Here is a 21,522-nt window from a genome sequence, read left to right as displayed (position 1 = left end):
CCTCCCTGTGGAAGCTGACACAATAGAAATTGTCAGGAAAATGGAACAAAAGCTCAAAATACAAGTAAGGCAACAACGTGTTGCAACAATATGAGGGTTTCAGAACGTACAATCGGACGTTAGAATACTAACGGTACTCAAAGAAGATGCTCCTAGAATCCTTATTTTTTTCTATGTTATTAGCTTTTTACTATACACGTGGTACCATAGGTGCGAGCAGCATAGAAGATGTACAAGGTGTCAGGCCTTTGGAATAGTGCTAAGGGACTGCGAAAACCCTCCCACAAAGGCTACCTGTGCATCAAAAACAGGACATATCCATCGGAATGAAAATGGCGAAGGTGACGATGAACCCCAAGCGGTAGATATACAACAAGAAGGCGGAAACACCACAAATAGAAAAAAACACAACAACTGGGAAATGTTTATCAGAGCGTTATCAGTTAACAGCCTATAGCGGATACCCCCTCAAGCAGAGAAACCTTATGAGATTCTAGTTCAGAGTATCTCCAAAATAGAATGGGAGGAGGAGCGATGATGGGGACGCAACCCAAAACAAAGATTTGGAACAGGAGAATTTCCAAGGGAGTAACTCCCCTTTAAAAACCACCCGGCGGAGCAAGAAGAGGTTGAATTAAAATTCCCTTTGTAAAGTAAATTTTAGATATTGCAGTATGTTTTAATTAGTTTAGGAGAATCTTCCCCAAAGGAGGACAGGAAACTGACAACGATGTAGATGGACAGACAGGACGTTTAGAATACGAAAACCGAGAAAATGAATCAATGAACTGATGGGACAGTGGAGAGATAGGAGTAGTACAAGAGACGCTAAAAAAATTTGAACAAAGCGTCATGGCCAGAGAGGCCTTACTGAGTCTTAAATTCATAACATAATGTAAAGCATTACAAAATGCATAAGTAAAACTACATGCCCAAAATCGGTAAAATGGTTTAACTAAGATCTCGGAAAGCCAATATTAATGTTAACGAATTAAATGAAATTAAACTAGACTCAAACAGAACTATAACGATATGGTGCTAGAAAAATTTGGTTTCGGAGAAAATGTCCCAAGATAGGCCAAAATCCTGTATACATAAATCCACTCAAGGGTGCGGATAAACGGTGCAAGAAGATGAATTTAAAACAGAAAAGATCAGTATGACAGGGTTGTCTAATGTCTGTGCTATTATACATGATAGTAATTGAAGTCCTCTGCTCAAATATCAGAAATAATACTAAAACTGAAGGGAATCCCATACCCAATTGGAAACAAGAATCGAAAATGGTACAGCAGAATGATGATTGTACGAACTGTATCGCTGACTCAGATTCTTTCAAACATCTTCAAAAAGAATTTGAGAATTAGGAAAAGCGACAGAATCGAAAATAAATCATGATAAAACAGAAATATTACTAATAGGAAATTGGAGAGGAAATCACCAAAGACACCCTCCCATCTAATTAAAGAAAAGTTCAGATGCCTAGGAATCACCTTCGGGGAAAATGCCACTTTAGAAAACTACAAGAATATCAAGGAAAAAAATTCTAAGAAACATAGGAACCTGGGCGCTAACGCCATTAAGCATAATAGAACGAACACAGGTCGCAAAAACATACATATGTAGTAACACTAACTACAGAACTCAGTCGATGGATTTGGACAACAAACTATTACACAAATTAAACATAATCATAGTAAACTACATAACGAATGGGAAACTATACCACATATCAAAGGAATACCTACATCGTAAAAAAGAAGAGGGGGATTGATTAAATGAACCCAAATTAATATGCAAAAAAAAACCACATATATTATTAATAGAATTAGTAAATTAAAAGATTTCCCCAAATATGTGTGGGAAGCATTATATATATATATATATATATATATATATATATATATATATATATATATATATATATATATATATATATATATATGTTGCACATAGGTTAATTAAACTAATAGAGGCCCCAGGTGATAGTTGTACATTAAACAATTGATCTTGAAATATAGGGAGATGAGAAAAATATATACAATATTACAAGAGAAGATTATACGAAAAGCACTATAATCAAAGTACAATCGAGAAATAGACAATACAGATGGAAAGATATGTGGAAAAAAAAATAGGCTGGGGTCAAATCATTGAAAATTCATAACATGCTTTTGAAATCTTTCACGATACCTGGCTAACCGGTGAAGTAGCCCTTAGAAGATATATGATAAATATCATGCCAAAATGTCCGCTATGCAGAAGGGGGAACTTGACGACAAAAAAAGGCCATTACACATTGCAAAGCCAATAGCGCGGAACGTAATATCTTTAAAAACAAAACAAAAACTGCTACGTCAAAAACTGGGATATCACGATAATATGTTACTATATTTAGACAGGACACCAAACAAAGATGTTCTAGCCAAAATAATATATAGTATCATCAAAAACATGCACAATTGCGGACAAGTCGTCATTGCCGAGCGAACAAATAGACATATAACAATATGATATGGTGAGTAAATGATGTCAACAATGTCTCCTGTAATGAAATAATACCACTGCATGGGGATCAAGAAAGTCAATCTACATAGGGGTGGTATTAGCCTGTGCGCGAATTGGACGCTCCTCCCTTACCTGTCCATTTCATTCGAGGGGACTTTTTCTCTGAAACAATCAGTTGCGATAGTTGTAATGTATTGAATGCTTAAATGGAAGGCGTGATATCCTCCTTACCAAAGTACTAATCTAATAAATCAAAACCAAAAGAATAACGACAACTAACCATCACCAAACAAGAATGGAAAACTCACGTATCTAATGTAGACAATAACATTAGCACCCAGGTACGGAAAAGTATTACAGACGGGGCCAGGAAACTGAAACTAGGGAAGTATCGAGTGTGGAAACCATAGGTCTATGTCACCGAGAAAACCGAGCTCGCAGAATATGAGCAAACAAATAAACAGACTCAAGGGATACATCAACGGAGATAACAAAATGTTTTCCCGTTTAACTACCCACACGCACACAAAATGTAAGCACCCATCTATCCGGAAGGGTACTGCAACATCCATCTATGTATACCTAGTATATATGGGTTACCCAATTATAGTTTTTACTTATTGTTTCATTTTTGGACTTTTTCATTCGGTTAACAGTATGAAAGTAGAAACACAGGTTGTGTAGAAAAAAGGAGGAATAAAGAAGGGACATGACACCTTCCTAAGACACAACCCGTAAAAACGAGAGGCATAGCAAACAGAGAACACCACATAAAAACAAAGACAACAGTTTATTTTCATTTTATTTTTTCAATTTTTGTAAAACTATGAACACTGTCTTGTTTTCAGAGGAGAACAACTATTTTGGAAACTACCAATCAAAAGGATCGTGAGAAGATGAATACAATTATTTCCTACCCTCATTTGTTTGTACAAAAGGTATTAAAAATATAAACAAAATAGACAAATATATCTGAATTCGATTGTAAAGCCATTCCTTACACAAACACAGGAAAGCATATACGCAATAAAGCATCCAACACGTAACAAACATAGGACAATAGGGAGATCTTCTGACTAAAGATCACTAGTGAAAAACAGGTGGAAGGAAACCAGCCCTTGGCATGTGCCTATAGAAGGAAACAAGACCCCTATAATTTCAATCTTTTTGAACTGGGAATGGAAAGCTGGGGAACCAGACCGGGAACGCTGATAAGTACCAACCCCAAAACTGTATGAAAAAGAGATAAAGCAATTCAAAAATAGAAATAAATATTTACAACAAAATTCGTTTATTTTTGTACGGAAAAACAACACAAAATACCTTAAGGAGATAGCCTACATGAACATATAAAATCCTTTACAAATTTTAGGCTCTAATGAGAGGACACGTCAAAGGTTACCAGCTAATGTAGCTGGGAGCTCGATAGGTGCCCACATATAAAACAATAACGTGCGAAAACCCCTTGTCGCACACTGCACCGCCAAGCGTGAATGCACTCAGGGATTGTTTTTATAACGATGAAGCATAATTCACTAACAAATCCACGCCGTTACAATCTCCGTTAATTATATTGAACAAAACTTGACTCAACTAAGAAGAAAAACATCGCACTAGTCCGTATATCAGTTATTGGGTGAAAATGATAACGAGCATTTCCGACACCATCCAACGGTGCGATCAATATGTAGGTGAATGTGGTGCAAGGCTCCTAGAGCGCATAGTTGCGGGAGACATAAATATTCCCCACGTAGATATTCTCTATGACTGCTTGGCAGTTGTACAATTAAAAAGGGTAACTGGTTTGAAGTGCACGTACATTATACTCCTAAACCAGGCCAGCCCGTTCAGCAATTATAGTACGCAACCACATTAATAACAGAAGACCTGTGATGGACCCTCAAAGCAACTGAAGCGTGACAATCTGAAAATAGTAAAGGGAATGAAAGTTTGCTTATAAAAAGGAGGGAAGGGGAGGAATTTTATAGCAATTGTGAGATTTTGGGAACTACGGCGTGATGGATAGTTGATCGCGGCGTCCTGTTTAGTAGAAAACTAAGTGTTTTGATAGTTGCTGTTGTTGTTGTTGGGTGTAACGCCATTTTTCAGCACAAGATAGGCTATACATGGCGGCCAGTATCAATGGTGGACGAAGAACCCGGGAAAACCCCAGAAAGTACCACCCACCCACGAGAAGCTACTGGCAAGCTTTCTCACATATCGACATTGGCCGAGCCCGAGACTCGAACCCACGTAGAGATGAGATGGCAATGATCCGTAACGGTGGGCGCTTTAGACCACTCGGCCACTTGGGATCCCAGTTTGATAGTAGATAAGTAGGTGATTGATGACAGGGTTGTTAAATTCCCCTTATGCTCCAGTCTGTGTTTCCCAAGTTAAATTCGAATTGTGCCCATATTAAATTCACGTTTGAATCCAGAGTGTCATTCTCATATTAATTTCCCTTTGTTTTTACCCCTGTTACCATAGATAACTTCGATGTACTTTATGTCATTCTCTCAAGCATAACAATTCGAGGGCCGGCAAACTCACATTTCCAACCAAACACATCTAACATGCTACATGGTGCAAAACAGACAGACGTGTCGTGAGAAACCTATGACGTAATATTATTTTAAGCCAGAAGACAGAGAAACTCGAACCGATTACATTTCCCGTCATAAAGACCTAATCTGTTACACTGTTACAAACAGACAGACTCCTCCTGTAGAAAAATTATAATCAAAGACTTATATTAGAATCACGTTGTCAATAAAATAAGTGTACACTTTTTAAAATAGGATCTCCCTTGTCCCTCGATTGCCACGTCCTGCTACTACAATTACCAATACTTTTACACACATACACACGAAACACTTGAAAATCTTACATTGTTACAAGTTTCTAGCCACCAATGTTCTCGAAATGAGAAATGCCTTGCACTATCTTAAGTCTAAAGTCAGCAGTTGAATTTTCCGGTTACATTTTGATGGCCGGAAGGCCCATTGGTATGAAGGTTCTTTGGTGCGAAAGAAATATTCACTGTTCGAAGGATCATTGACTCCAAGAGACATGGATCAGAACGAGATGCTCAATGTCCCTAAGGTTCAATGGTACGAAAGTGCTTTAGTCCGATGGTTCATTGTTCCGAAAGGAGTGTTCCGTGTTCTGAAGGTTCAGTGGTCCGAATGTGCATTAGTCAGATGGTTCATTGGTACGAAACCAAGAGTTCAATCGTCCGCTGGTGAGTTTGGCTGAAGATTCAAAGGAAAATGAAAGAATGGAAGTATCAAAAAAATGAACCCATTTTCAAATACTTTCGGACTTGTGAGTCCGTTTACAAATATTTTCGGACCAATGAACCCCTTGTTGTCATAAACCTTCGGACTAATGAACCTTCGATCTTGTCAGCCGTTCCGTCTTTTCCTTGGAAGTTATGAATCCTCGGATCAATGAATCTTTGGACTAATGACCACTATATTTTTCGAACCCGCGAACTTTCAGAACAATGGAGAATTGGGCTAAAATGTTCGGTAAACAGAGCTCTTGTACAAAATAATTCGAACTATTGAAGATTCAAAACAACCAGCAGTTACTTAATTTTCCTGCAAGTGAAGAATGATGATTGAATTTATTTAGATTTCCATGGAAACATCTCATGCTAATGATCTAGATATTCTAATTGAAGCACATCTGAGCTATAAATAAAATGGTAGACGATATCGCCTGTATAATCTGGACAAATTTATTACAGGACAGATTGGAACGGGAGTTTTAAAGAAAAAAGAAAAAGAATATTCAGGCATTTTTTAAAACTAAAGTACGTAACTTTAATATTAAAGCGTACGTCTACTACCTATTACACACATACAGTTTCCTTTGATTCTCTTCATTTGGTATCGTGTTTCAGATACTGGAGTGAAAGGAAACAAACTTGTACTTCGTAATATCACGCGTTACTATGACAACATATACGTATGTTTGGCCACGAATACTGCTGGAAATACAAGCGCAGAGACCAGAGTCCACGTCAACTGTAATTATTTTCCCCCAAGCACCCTCTCTCTCTCTCTCTCTCTCTCTCTCTCTCTCTTCCTGACCTACCTGTCTTCTTCTCTCCACTACATAACGCATATATTACACTGATCAACAGTGAAATCATTACTGACTTGAAAAGGCCCTAATCTGTAGTATTTTGGTGTGCCGAACACGAATATAACCGTGAAAAATTTGTATTGGCTCTCGTTTTGAAGATATTCATATACCTCATTTTCTATGTTTCACTGTGTAAATTTCTCCAGTAGGACTGCAGCAACATCCGGAATAATGATGTAACATTGCATAATACCATCATGCTCACATCATCCACAGTTGATTGCATCATTTTCTGATGCAATGCAATACTAATGCCATGCGGCTGCTGAAGTAAGTTGACGTCAGCAGTGTACTATACATGTGTAGGCCTATTATACTAATGCCAGGCGGCTGCTGAAGCTGACGTAAGCAGTGTACTATATAAAGCCCAATCAGATAGGTTCAGCATTTAAAATATTTTAGACGTTGTGCGAGACAGTTCAAGCTACTGTTACATAAAACTTATTATTTTATCCATTTACGTACAATAAAGAACAGTAATGCCTCGAAAGTGTGTTAATACCGCGGACAATTTTTGCTATATTTGTGGGGAAGTGACATTTGCCAACCAGAAGAAAAGTATCAATTCTCAAGTGAAGAAGGCATATCATCTTTACTTCGGATGCAAGGTTGGTGACCAAGACAAGCCTTGGGCTCCGCATATATGCTGTGCTACATGTACAACACAGCTTTCACAGTGGTTGAATTGCAAAAGGTCATCAATGCCGTTTGCAGTCCCAATGGTGTGGAGAGAGCCAAGCAACCACCTAAATGACTGTTACTTCTGCTTGGTTCCTCCTCTTTCCGGCGGAATAACGAAGCGAAAGAAGTCGAGAATAGTCTACCCAAACATTCCGTCTGCATTGAGACCAGTTCCACATGGTGAGGGACTTCCTATTCCAGAACCTCCAGCAGAATATTCTCTTGATTCATCTGACGAAGACAAAGGTGAGTCGACCTGTTCTTCTCCTGGTCCATCAGCATGCAGTGATCCAGATTTTCACTGTGGTGCATCATCAACCCCACACAGAATAACACAGGAAGAACTAAATGACCTGATTGGTGATTTGGACTTATCAAAGAACAAGGCAGAATTGCTAGGATCAAGACTCCAACAATGGAATCTTCTAGAAGAAGATGTCACAATTACTGCATATCGAAAGCGCCACCAGCAATTGGAGCCTTTCTTCAGAAAGGAAAGTAATCTGATATTCTGTTCCGATATTGAGGGCCTCATGAATGCTTTAAAAATCACTCATGACCCACAAGAATGGAGACTATTTGTGGACTCTTCGAAACTGAGTCTCAAGGCTGTGCTTTTGCACAATGGAAACATTCTTCCATCTATTCCAGTAGCGTATGCTGTCCACATGAAAGAGACATACGATAACTTAAGGCAGCTACTGAATTCCATTGAGTATAACAAGTACAGCTGGTACCTCTGTGGTGATTTGAAGGTAGTTGCCCTTTTAATGGGACTGCAGCAAGGATATACAAAATACATGTGTTTCTTATGCGAGTGGGATAGCCGAGCAAGGGAAATGCACTACATGAGGAAGGAATGGACTCACAGGCAGAATGTAGCCATTGGAGAGAAGAATATCCAACACCCAGCTCTGGTTGAGGCTCAGAAAATCTTGCTACCACCCCTTCACATCAAACTAGGTTTGATGAAGAACTTCGTGAAAGCCATTGACCGGACTTTGCCAGCATTCCGATACCTGCATGAAAAATTCCCTCGACTCAGCGAAGCAAAGATTAAAGAGGGAGTTTTTGTGGGTCCTCAGATTCGAGAGCTTTTCAAAGATGACCGGTTCAACAACTTGCTGGAAGGTGACGCGAAACAAGCATGGAATGCTTTTCGCCTAGTTTCTACAAACTTCCTCGGAAATGTTAGGGCAGAAAACAATAAGGAACTAGCAGAAGACATGTTGATGAAGTATAAGAAACTTGGCTGCAATATGTCTCTAAAGATTCACTTCCTTCATTCCCATTTGGATTTCTTTCCTAGCAACTGTGGTATTGTTAGTGATGAACACGGCGAACGTTTTCATCAAGATATCGCAACAATGGAACAAAGATACCAGGGAAAATGGTCCACTACAATGCTGGCTGACTACTGCTGGACACTCCTCAGAGATGCTCCCGAACAGCTATACAAGAGACAGGCGAAGAAATCTAAGATGTAGTCAATGACTTGATTTTTTATAGGTAGGCTATTACAGTTGACCTTTTACTATTGGAATGCATTTCGTTATGTAAACATTAATTTCTTGCAGATTACAAAAAAAACTAGAGCCAATTTTGCAATTTGACTGTCATATTCGTGTTCAGCACATAAAAATTGATAAGAATTGACTAATTTTATTTCAGTAACATGACTTTTGTAAAAGTTTGTTGTCCAGTGTTACCAGTTTGACTTATTCCTGCTCTTTGGGTATCATTAGTAGAAACATCAGAACGGTATATTTGCAGGTCAGATAATATAGAAAAACTTGTTTTATTTTTAAAAAATCTGAAATAAACCACATTCAACATTAATTATAATTGCAATGAATTACATTCTGATCTTGATTCTTATATAAGTGCATACAACATTACCCAAGAGTTCTCCTTTGCTTCTTATGTCTAAATTATGATATGTACCGCGGGATTGTGGGGGGGGGGGGGTATTAACAGTTCATTTAGTTCGTTATAAATACCTTGTGATATATTGTCAGGAATGGCGTTGTTTCAGTAGATTGCATGGTGGAATTCTGGAATGTAGTGAACTTTAAATGACTAAACGCTTTGTTTTGTTGTTTTCATTTCGCGTGGGTGGCAATAAATGCATTAAAGTATACACGGAAAAAGCTCTGATTCCACAACTGACTTATGCATACAACTCTAAAATTTACCTGACCAGTCAGAATCAGACTCGATGCTATTTTAAAAGTAATTTAAAGTCACAGACCAACAAGACTAAGACAGCGATGCAACGGGCACAATTGTCAAGAGAAATATACCTCCAACTGGTGTTTGTTTTTAATAAAATCCTTTCGCAAGTTATTTTGCCTGGTAGTTTATAGAATTTACGTTCAGTCTGAGCTCAGCCCACTATAGGCTTATCTTTCTTAATTCAAATAATGTTGTTGTTTTTATTTTTTTAAAAAGAGAATTACGTGAATATCTGTATGAAAAACTGCATCCTAGTCCGTGCTCATCAATATAATTCTCCCAGATTAGCACATGATAAAAGTTGTTAACATAAAAGAAGTTAGATTAGAGTTGTGTACAGATTATGGCATGTTCTCTATCCTAACGTAAAAATCAATAAGGAAACGTCTAATAATCTTACAAGTCTTATATTCAACTTGACACAAATTGCGTATAAGCCTGCCTGTTTATTTTAATCGCATATTGCGCCACTAAATCGATTGTGTGTAAGTTGTGTTCAACTAAATATGATGGGGCATAGTTAAATTCATAATTGTTAAGTAATGTTTCTGGATGTAGTTTCGGATGTAAAAATGTCTACCAACCATAACTTTGTTATGTGCTTAATAGAATCTCCGGAGAGTGTTTTCTCATCTTTATACGCCTGGCTTGATAAAATACTACAATCGAAAAGCATATACATCCTAGAATATGCTGCCGTATTCTTATTATCAAATTTTTTTTCTATGTTATGACAGCAAAAATAATAGCAGTTGCATCAGTTGATAAATGCAGGGACGATTTCCATTGGTCAGAACATAACCATGTGATCATACTCAGTAGCATTTATTAACGTATAAACTGTACGAAGAACTACTGTATACTCACGAGCAAAGTACATAAAGTGAACAGTGACTCGGAAGTCATACACTGCATGCCTTTAAAACGAAATAAAAATGGTGGCTTTATATTTTATTTAGAAAATTTAAAAAATTGCTTTGACAGAATAAAATAACGCATCTCTAGTTTGTCTGAAGATAAATAATTCTTTCTTTGACTAGGTTTGAAAAAACAAAGCTGGAAAATTCAAAATCTGCCAAGAAGAACATTGGTGCTACGGCACTTGCACCGCGGCTCGTTACAAATGATTCAAAACGATAGGTAAATGGATATAGGGATTGGGAGGATGTGGGTTCAAAGACTAACATAACAATTGGACTCATAGTCCTACAATTTAAGACACCGACCCTGACAGTTGCGATGTAGGGGTGGGTGTGAGATAGATGCCGCTACTCCCCCATTGTAACCGTTAGAGTCGACGTCTTGCTCTGTTTGACTATTTGACCCCCATCACTATAACCATTTAACAATAGTCTTAATTTCATATGAAAATAGCCCCTGTATGTAGCCTGAACTGTTAATGAACACGAAAGTAGATTTAAAGAAACCAAAATTGGTTACTCACGTGTCTGGACAATAACGATTCGGCCAAGTCACAGTGAAAAACATGAAAGCATCAAATCCAAGATTCACTCATCTGTCAAACAAAATAACACGTCCTTTGCTTTGAACTGAGCTTCTGTTCAGATTACATATGCCAGTTTAGATAAAAGATTAAGACCATGTTGTGGAATGTTCGAAACCGTAGAATCTACGGTGGGCAAACTTTCCAGTGCAAGTGCCGCATACACAAATTTACACCTTGTCGCGGGCCGCATAGTTCATTAAGTAAAATAATTAATATTTGAAATAGCAAAAACGAAAGGTTTTTCTAAATAACATCTGATTAATTTTCAGTTGTTAATATGCTGTTAATATTTGAAAACTTAAACTTCAAAAGAAGCACATTTATTTGATAAACAGAGTAACATAAACAGGGTCAGTACGAATGATGACTTGTTCCTAGGCCGCATGAAAACCCTTGGCGGGCGGCATGCGGCCCGCGGGCCGTAGTTTGCCCACCCCTGCCGTAGATCGATTATCATTGTTTGAATTTGTTTGCTGTTTACGTAGCTAATACGTTATAGATGGAGAATCCTTGTTTTATAAATAAGTACGCAGCAGACGCCCTCAACAAGAATTCATGCGCTTAAATAAGGCTCTAAAACTGATAGGAAACATAACGCCCATCAGGCGTTATTTTTTGTATGATTCGTCAAATGACAGTTTACACCAAGATAAACTCGGAAAAAAACAGCATTAACTATTAAATGCAAGACTCATTATATTTCCTTGTTCAAATCTGTCTTGAGCGTCTATGTGTTGTATTTTATTTTGGACCTATCTGTGTCACTTATAGCAAGATGCTTTAAATCTATTTCAGTTTTCAATGCATCTGTTTCTCTTGTAAGCTTTTGATTTAAATTATTGCAACCTTTTCTCAATTGTTTCATCCATTTGTTTTTTTTAGCAATACTTTCTTATACTACATCGATATTATTTATAATTTTCTGTCCAAGTATGCTTGTTTATCATTTTGGGATTTCTTAACATCAACATACAACTTGCAGCAAAATTCAGTATATGTACTGTCCTTTACATTCAGAACAGTGATATATATATGGTAAATTATTTTCATAGTTGCCATCATGCCCTGATACGGATTTATTTTTTCTCATCTTCTGCAACTCAGATACAGCATTATCGTAAACAGTTAAGTTGTTGTCATTGACAGTTAGCTCGCTGTCATTGACAGTTAGCTCGCTGTCGTTGACAGTTAGCTCGCTGTCGTTGACAACTTGTTGCTCAAGGCAATCAATCTCATTTCAATCATTCATCACTGAAACCTTTTTGTGACTATTCAAGTTGAGATCGTAAATTGTCATAGTCTACCCGATATTTATTGGATAATCTGCATCAGTCTCTAAATCAACTATCTCGAAGTCTATTAACTGTTCAACTAGTTGTAGATATTGTTGAATATTCTGCGCAGACCCACGATAGTCTACACTTTCTAGTACAGTCCGCAATGCTTGTACAACATAAGATATCGATTTCTGTGTCATCGTGTAATGAAATCCAAAGCGTCCCAAATGTTGATATTTTTGTTCTCAGTACTCTGTTGCTATCAGCTCTTTGTTGCTATTAGCTCTTTGTTGCTATTAGCTCTTCCATTACCAATCCATTATATAATCCTTCAGATTATTAGCGTCCAACAATTTTTGTATGTGTTCATTAGAACTTCTTTATACAAACCGACTAGCCGCTGAATCGGTTAATTTCGCAGAATCTCGTGCACTTAAAGCTAACGTTATTTTTGAAGTTTATATCACTGTTAATAGTTTGGTCTAGTGCTACGTCTTTCCTCTCTGATTCTGTTTCAATAATTATATGAAGGCTTATAACTTTTCCATCTTCATTTTTGATGCTGATATTCCATTTGATAATGATACCTCTTTATATTTTTGTAATGACTATTAACACTGTATCATACATCCTCTGTGTGTGTGTGTGTGTGTGTGTGTGTGTGTTTAGATTTGTATCGTAGCTTTAACAATATTAGTCATATCACTACGATGCCTGCAGTGTGGCAGTTTATAGTGATGTCTTCCAGCACTGGGACATCATGCCGCAGACATGTGGCATCATATCCCAACCAGTCCCATTATCCTGACACCAGGCCGACCAGGCTATTTTTATAAGTCTTTAGCATGACTCAGCCTGTGTTCGAACCCGCGACCTCCTGCAGCCGAGACGGACGCTCTAACCACTTAGACCACTGGAGCGGTCTACACGCAAGAAAAAAGCACATTAACAAAGTACTATACTGATGAAAGTTTCAGACTAAATAGCAATACGTAAAAAGTTGAAATTCGGTTATTATGTCATGAACAAAGCTGGAGAACTAAACATAACAAAAAATAACCAAGGTCGATGAAACGCGAACTATAAGTCACATGGACCTACGTTTGTAATGAAAGTGTAGGGCTCGTCAAGATGCATCATCTCACAAATTTCGTGATTCAAGTTATAAAAGTATTTATAAGGTGTACAACAAACCTGACCTAAACGCTAAAGAACAAGGTTTATTTACCGTTCCTCGTCATTACACCATGTATACTGGTCTTGCGACTTCCAGCGTGCACAAGACCACTCCGGTGGGCTAGTGGTTAGGACGTCCTCCTCAGATGCGGGAGGTCGTGGGTTCGATCCCCGGCCGAGTTCTACCAAAGACTTATAAAAATGATACTAAGAGCTGTCTCGCTTGGCGCTCAGTATTAAGAGGTTAGAGTTAGGACTGGTCGGCCTGGTGTCAGGATAATGTGACTGGGTGAAACATCATGCCACATGTCTGCGGCATGATGCCCCAGTGCTAGACATCACTATAAACTTAATACACTGCAGACAACGTAGCGATATGACTGAAAAAATGTTAAAGCTACGTTAAAAATTCAAATCACACACACACACACACACTCCAGCGTGCACAACAGAAACTACAATTTGTAATTAATTCGAACTGACATGAGTACGTATATTACATAACTGTGATTGCAAATAAGTCTTAATAGTTAATCAGCTGCTACTAGGACAAGAAATTTATGATTTTTGTAAGTTTTAAAATGTTACCAAAACGTGCTCAGTCCAAAAGATCAAGATTTTGTTTTGAATTATCCCCCTAAACAAGTAATTCAAATTTAACTCAGAGACGAAGTTATCCATAATGAATAACTCAATAATTTTCTTGTATTCTTTGATCTCTTTCATCAAAATCATCTTCGTATATTTTATGTTTTCACTAGCTCCATCTATCTACTGCAGTGGTAAAGAATCTGTATTATTGCCTATACATTGTATATTGTGAAATCTTTACCGTCAGCAGGTTAACCGTGTATTGTACATATCAACCATCTTACGAAATTAGGTGACTGAACTGCATGCTTTTCATGTGCGACATCATGTGACTAAGCAAGGTAATTACTGACACATGAACTATGTATTTTTGGCTGTCACTCAAGGGTTATTCAAAACCCGTGCCTTTCACTCAGTATTAGCCTGCTTATGGGGCAGGACAATTATAATTGTTTCTAAAGCAGATTTTAAGAAAAATTATTTAAAATAAACTAATACGAAAAATATGATTATTCTGTTTATTATCACCCTGCTGCATCTACTTTGATATGAAAAGAATATTCGTTTTTATTCTTACGTCTTGTTTGCCCTGTCACAGTTGATAGGTAGGTAGGTAGGTGGATAGGTAGGTAGATACGTAGTTGGTTCACAATATGTCAGCTCAACATGATCATATATCGTCAATTAAAATATCACATCTAAACTTATAAAATGATTAAAACTTAAAATGTCAATATTTAGAGAGTGCCAAATACAAAAATGGTTGGCCAAGACGGCATTAGTGTGAATTCATTTTTTGCATGACACTGTTTACAATGATTATCTGTGACTGAGACTACTGAAAACTGAGGTGAGGTTTGTAATCGTTCACTTCACTTTTTATTTTCACTGTTCAACCCAGCAGTAGTTAGAAAAAAAAAATTATTTTATGTCAGAATATTTTAATATACGTCGTTTTATTTTTCATGTATTCGTATGTCGGCAATGCTTACCTGCCACTAGGCAACCGCGTGACTGACATAATCTGTTTTCAAAGAAAATGTTATTTCTCGCTTATTTGTGTAGTATGTAAGATGATTCAGTCGACCATTCTTTCAGTTCAGTATATTTTATTTTCATTTTGCACAGTTTCATTTGTTTTCACAACTGATACATATGTTTAATCAACTATAATTTCGAGATCACAGTAACGAAGTTTCTGATACGGTTCATTGTCAGCCATTTAAGACAAAATGATATATTAGAGAATAATTCATGTTTTATAATTTTTGCAATTGTGTTATAAAATAAATCAACATGGCGACCCTCTAGAACATTAACGTTTATTTTCAATAATGTCATCGTTTCTTCTGTTTTCAGTTGTTTGAAAACTTTCAGATTTATGCCAAATGTTGCAATTTCCGTAAATTCTATTTTTTTCGAATCATTGTAAACTTACCTTGTTAATTTCACGAGACCTTCACATTGTCCGAATCCAAATTTGTGTATTTATCACACACCAAACTACATAATGTATTCCTTTCTTTTCTCATATTATACTACTATAATGACTAATGGTCCTTATTTCCATATCATTGTAATTAAATGTAAATTTGCATATTTACTAGATCATTGGATCATATTCTTTTTATGAATGAACTCAACAAGTTAACAATTTTATTCTCTTGAACGCTATATTGTGACACTCTGATTACACTTTTATCCCGTTTAAAGCAGTAAACAAACAAGATTTATTTCTTTATGCAGATATTGTTGCTTTCTTTTAATAGTAAATTCTGGTCTAATCATTTTTTCTTTTTATCATTGTCAAAACATCGAGTCTGACTGTCTCAAATTACTATAGTAGTATATATCAGAAGTGCTGGAATTTATTTCGTCAGTGTTTTATTAAAATTGTTCATTGTCAATAACTCCCTAATGCATACCACTTCTTGAAGAGGGATAACTAACTTACCCAATAATTTTAATCAACCTTTTATGAAGATCGATAACCAGTCACTGCTATCTTTCATTCAAATATAATGACTACATTTATTATTACTGGCACGTTTAGTTAAATCTAAACAAGGTAATATGTTGTTTTACATTGTTCAATCAAAGTTAGTTGGCACGGTTCTTATTTGATTATTTTTTAACAAGTTGGACCGGAAGTCGAAATTTTGGAAGAAATTGTTATAGCCGCACTTGGACAAGAAGTGACGTTGTACTGCGCCATTGCGGCGTATCCAATGGACGGGGAGGTGGAGTGGGCATTTCAAAATAACAGTGAACCAATCGAGTCTAACTGGAAGTACGAGATAGTTCCCGATCCGGAACTGGTAAAGGACTTTAATACTCTTGTTTCGTTCCTCACAGTCCGAAAAGGCGTTCTAGGGAACCAGGAGTATGGTCAGTATGTTTGTAGAACCAAAAACTTCAGCAGGGGATACGGCGACAAGGTGGTGGTTATACAAAGTAACTAGAAGAATTGTTATGGTGAGTAGTTGTGAAATGTAAGCTATTCCAATTATGAATCTAAATAAACATTTTCTCCTATCTATTTTAAGTTTTTAACTTCCATCTGGAAGAAAAGAAAAAAATTGATGACAAAAGAAACTTGTTGTTGTTGTAGGGTTTAACGCCATTTTTCAGCACACGATAGGCTATACATGGCGGCCAGTATTAAAGTTGGAAGAAGAACCCGGGAAAACCCTGGAAAGAACCACCGACCCACGAGAAGCTACCGGCAAGCTTTCTTACATACCCACGTTGGCTGAATCCGAGACTCCGAGAACCCACTCAGACAGAGGTGAGATGGCAATGATCCGTAACAGAGAGCGCTTTATACCACTCGGCCACTCGGGGCCCCGACAAAAGAAACTGAAAAACAAACTAATAACTTTTCTGTTTGGTTTACCGGTTTCTGCTGCTTCATTGCAGATATCTTCATTTAAACTTTCTGGGTGCATTTTCTTTTCCGTTTTGTAGCAAAAAGAATATTGTTTATTTATTACTCAGGAGTTCTACTAATAAGGTTGCTGGCAAACATTCAGTTTGATCCGATATCTCTGTTTTGGATATAAAAATGCTTGATTACTTTGCATAATGCTTGTTTCTGATATATATATATATATATATATATATATATATATATATATATATATATATATATATATATATATATGAAAATATTAGCTCCCTATCATAGTAACATGATAAAATGTATTGATTGATTTCTAATTTTAAATAGTTCTTTTACTTTTTGATTCAGCTTCTTTCATCGCCTGTTGTCCAGAGCCTTTTAAAAAGAAGAGAAAGACGATACCGATGACAACACGCTATGAAGTTTGAAAGACGTGCATCAATGACTGCAAATATGTATTATGTAATTGTATATTACCTAAAGTACTGTGTCAAAAGTACCATTAAGAATTTCGGATATCTTTTCTGACATTCCCCCCCCCCCATTTGTTAGGGCAATGGATTGCCGCCAGTGCTAAATACATTTAACATCTCAGTTAAATTTATTATGTTCTGCTTTATTTTCAAATGACATGAAGTTCAAGTTTATGTTAGTTGATACAATAAGATGTTATCATGCAAACAATGGGGTATTTGAAATAAATGTTCAAATCCAATCGATTTTCTTTTGAGACGGATGTCCGATAGCAGCAATACGTTTCTGAAGCTCGTGTCCATGTACATGACACCTATGTATAATGGATACTTGCAAGAGTTCGTGAATGAGAACTGTGATACAATAGTTTTTCTTGCATAAAAGACACTGTTTGGTGGACACGTAATATCTATTGCTTCCACAATGCCAATTATTAGCGCATAGAGGGTAATTTTCACTTGTCACAAGGCTGTAAATATAACTGTAACTTCTCTCAGAAAAAGAACATTAATGAGTGTATTTTCTTTGATTTGACATATTTGGGGACTGAAAGATGAGTGTGTTTGGGCGCTGGTGATCAACACTACGATTCGGCATAAATCATCATTCAGATGCTTCGATGACCTTGTCCAGCTGAATTCTACACACTAATCTGTTTTTGTTTTTATTTTAATGTTTTATCATAAATAAAGTCACAAGCATATCCAAAATAAATATCAATGGGACAACAAATTTCAAATCAAATCCCGAGGTCACCCTCTCACACACGCACATAATTATTCCCATATATTTCACAGAAAAAATAGAATTGTGATTCTGTCCCTCAATGCATGCATGTGCAACGTTCTGTAACAGTTCCTACACCGTTTAGAAAAGATGCATCAAACTTTGGAGGCCGTGCATTTAGTACGTACGCATGGAGCGTGGATGGGGGTGGTAACCCAAATGCATACACTTTAGTATGGAGGGATACTGATAATGTACGTACGCATAGGAAACGGGGGGGGGGACCACGATAATAATTTGTCTAATACGTAACCTGTTCGACTGTGTTCAGTCGGCGCTTAAATTTTAGCGGGCTCTAGACAAACTTTTTAAAGTTACGCAGCTTATTTCTTTGATGCAGCCAGACATTCAACATCGGTGGACTATCTGTTTTATTAAACGCGTTAATATTATGAATTCTTTATCGTTTCTACGTGGATTAAATACAGACCGTTCAATAGAATGGGGGGGGGGGGGAGGGGGGCGTCAAGCATACGTACGCGGGGTGTGTGTAAAAAGAAGTATGCATTTGTACTGGGAGGGGGGAGGGGTCAAGCTGTGCCAGATTTTTGCGTACGTACTAAATGGATGGCCCCTTGGTATGATTGGGGTGGTCCCTAGATATGCACATTAGTTTCAGTACTATGATCCATCCCTTGGGGTGAAGCTTAAGGGATGGGGACATTTTTGTATATATGTAATTGTATGTAACATGTATAGTGATTTCATTAGTTGTGTAATGCCGCTTACATGACGGGGGGGGGGGGGTGATATGTATATGCACACAATAGTTTTTCAGTTGTGGTCCATCCCATGAGGGCAAAGCCATGGAACTGGCGTGAACACCATTCCTTTCATGTACAATGGGGATGTAGTAATAACTGAGAAAAACATGGATAACGCTTTTATTCTAAGAATCTATTAGTTACTGTAAGTGAAAAAGCCATACCCGCCCGTGTACACATATACACATCAAAGCAAAAGAGATTTTCAAGAACCAACCCACCCACTCAGTCTGAAAACGAATCAAGTTAAAAAGTATATATATATATATATATATATATATATATATATATATATATATATATATATATATATATATATATACGTGTGTGTGTGTGTGTGTGTGTGTGTGTGTGAGGGTGCTATTTGTCTATACATAATTGCTTTAGCAGCAACACAATGTGATTTGTTTCCTACATAGAAGCCTGTGTCGAGTATAAACGAAAAAGTAACTATTTCTACAATCATATTCACAATTAGTGGGAATCTAAGATTAAACACAGCCTCTCTGACTCTCTGATAGTGTGAAACTAAGATTAACACAAGCATCTCTGATTACCTGACTCTAGTTAAGAAAGTGTATGTCTGACTGGTCAATGATTTGAACTTTACCAATTAGTTGGCAATACTAATTAGGAAAGTGTATGCCTGACTGATCAATGATTTGAACTTAACCAATCCGTTGGCAATATTTTGAGTTGAGTCTGAAAACTGTAATCTTAGGGTCTAGTATACAGTCGTCGTCAGAAGACATTGTAAAAGCCGTATTTTTTTTCTTAGGAACTGTGGTTACCATCTGTTTATTAGACAGGATGGGTTTGATTAACCTCACTACTTCGTCTACCTGTTATTCTGAACGCCTTTCATTAATTGTGAAAGGACCCAAAAAGTACTTGGAATAATTCCATCAAATGCCGCCATCAACGTTTAATCACGGGCTCTTGCTATTATAGTCTGAACACTTTGATTCTCCTCATGCCATAGTGTATATGGGAAGCCACTGTAGATGTCTCCCGTCAAGGGATCTTTCCATTCTGTAAATGTTGCTGATGCGCCGTGTTCGCCCTGTAAAGATAGAATGTCACATTATAAACTGGTAAACTATTTCTAAGCAAAATAGTGCAAAAGCTGCCAATTTCTCGCGGATTTTCGTTACCGAAATTAGATTTCGCGTGTGTGGACGTGGACAGTTTACGAAAAATGGCGGTATTCCAGGTGTGTGGTCAGTTTAGTACCGTTTACACTTAGAATAATTTATTTCATTCAAATCAAAATGATAGAAAAACCAATAGTAATCTGGTCACATTTAAGACACACATCTTTACGCACTGTTCTAGCCAGTAAATGCCTTATCAAACGCGGGGCCCGAGTTGGATCATTTTGGTAGGGCCCCTGCTCATAACGCGCGGGGCCCCCTGTGAGCACGGCAATTGGAAATAAACTTTTAAACAAGTTTTATATGGTATTAAACTTAATATTTTCTTCCATCGCTTTCAAATTACTTTCTATCAATAGATATATTTTCTAAAATTACTAACGCGCGGGGCCCCTATGAGCGCAGGGCCGGATTGGCCCAAATCGGTCCAATCGGCCTAAGGTCGGCCTTGATTCCAGCAAGCAATTTATGCCAAATTTTCATATATCGATGCACGTGGCATTTTTTTTTAAAGGCGGAAGCTGTGTTTATAAGATGTCATAATATTCTGGGCTGCAGTAGTATATAAACCAACTGCGTTTTCTTTTTAAATTAAAATATATAAATAGACTGATACCACACTTCCCAAACAGAGGCAAAAGTAGTTAAGTGGGGCGATTTGGCGACAATGGGAATTAGCATTACAAGACCCCCTTGGGCCTGTTTAGCGACAATGGAAAATTAACATGGAGAAAAATCGTGGGCCTGTTTAGCGACAAGGGGAATTAACATGGGAATAAATTGTGGGCCTGTATAGCGACAAGGGGAATTAACATGGGAATAAATTGTGGGCCTGTATAGCGACAAGGGGAATTAGCATGGGAATAAATTGTGGGCCTGTATAGGGACAAGGGGAAATTAACACGGGATTTTTTTTATTTTTTTTTAAAAAAAAAATAAAAACGGGGTAGGCAATGGAAAGTCATTCTCTTTTCGAGACCTATGAGTGGCCCTGAAAAGGGCCTTTGGTTTCATCATCATCTTCTTCTTTTATTTCCTCCACTTCTTTAGCCATCTTCTAACTTTTGCCATTATTCCTGTCTTCTTCTTTATTTCTGATTCCGGTATCCAGTCCGGGTGACCCATGGCTCGGAACTTCTGTTGGATTTTCATCCAGTTAGCGTTTAGTTTCTCTAGTTCTTCCTTTTTCTTTTTATTTTCTTCTTCTTTTCTTTCCTTTGACCACTTTTCTTTGATCTTCTTGACCTCTTCGGTCAGCACATTCCTCATTACTTCTTCCGCTTTCTTAAGCTTGTCTAAGCCCCACTTCACA

At 37.2% G+C, this 21,522-nt stretch overlaps 2 protein-coding genes across 4 annotated transcripts in view; one reads left to right on the top strand and one right to left on the bottom strand.

Moving 5' to 3' along the window:
• The window catches only part of LOC149801395 (neurotrimin-like), a 73,231-nt gene extending 55,484 nt beyond the window's left edge, over positions 1-17,747 (top strand). For both annotated transcript variants that reach the window (XM_089955472.1, XM_089955473.1), the window contains 3 exons: positions 6,419-6,544; positions 16,270-16,605; positions 17,381-17,747. In XM_089955472.1, coding sequence (XP_089811598.1) covers positions 6,419-6,544; positions 16,270-16,592 — 449 coding nt within the window. In that variant the 3' untranslated portion in view covers positions 16,593-16,605; positions 17,381-17,747. The remainder of the gene's footprint in view (positions 1-6,418; positions 6,545-16,269; positions 16,606-17,380) is intronic.
• A 1,413-nt stretch (positions 17,748-19,160) lies between these two features.
• The window catches only part of LOC149801394 (uncharacterized), a 64,200-nt gene continuing 61,838 nt past the window's right edge, over positions 19,161-21,522 (bottom strand). For both annotated transcript variants that reach the window (XM_089955470.1, XM_089955471.1), the window contains one exon: positions 19,161-20,119. In XM_089955470.1, the coding sequence (XP_089811596.1) occupies positions 19,982-20,119 (138 nt within the window). In that variant the 3' untranslated portion in view covers positions 19,161-19,981. The remainder of the gene's footprint in view (positions 20,120-21,522) is intronic.

This window comes from Sinohyriopsis cumingii, chromosome 4 (genome assembly GCF_028554795.1).
Source record: "Sinohyriopsis cumingii isolate HCF-2022 chromosome 4, ASM2855479v2, whole genome shotgun sequence".
NCBI classification, from domain to species: domain Eukaryota; kingdom Metazoa; phylum Mollusca; class Bivalvia; order Unionida; family Unionidae; genus Sinohyriopsis; species Sinohyriopsis cumingii.
This window is presented reverse-complemented; position numbering and strand designations above follow the sequence as displayed.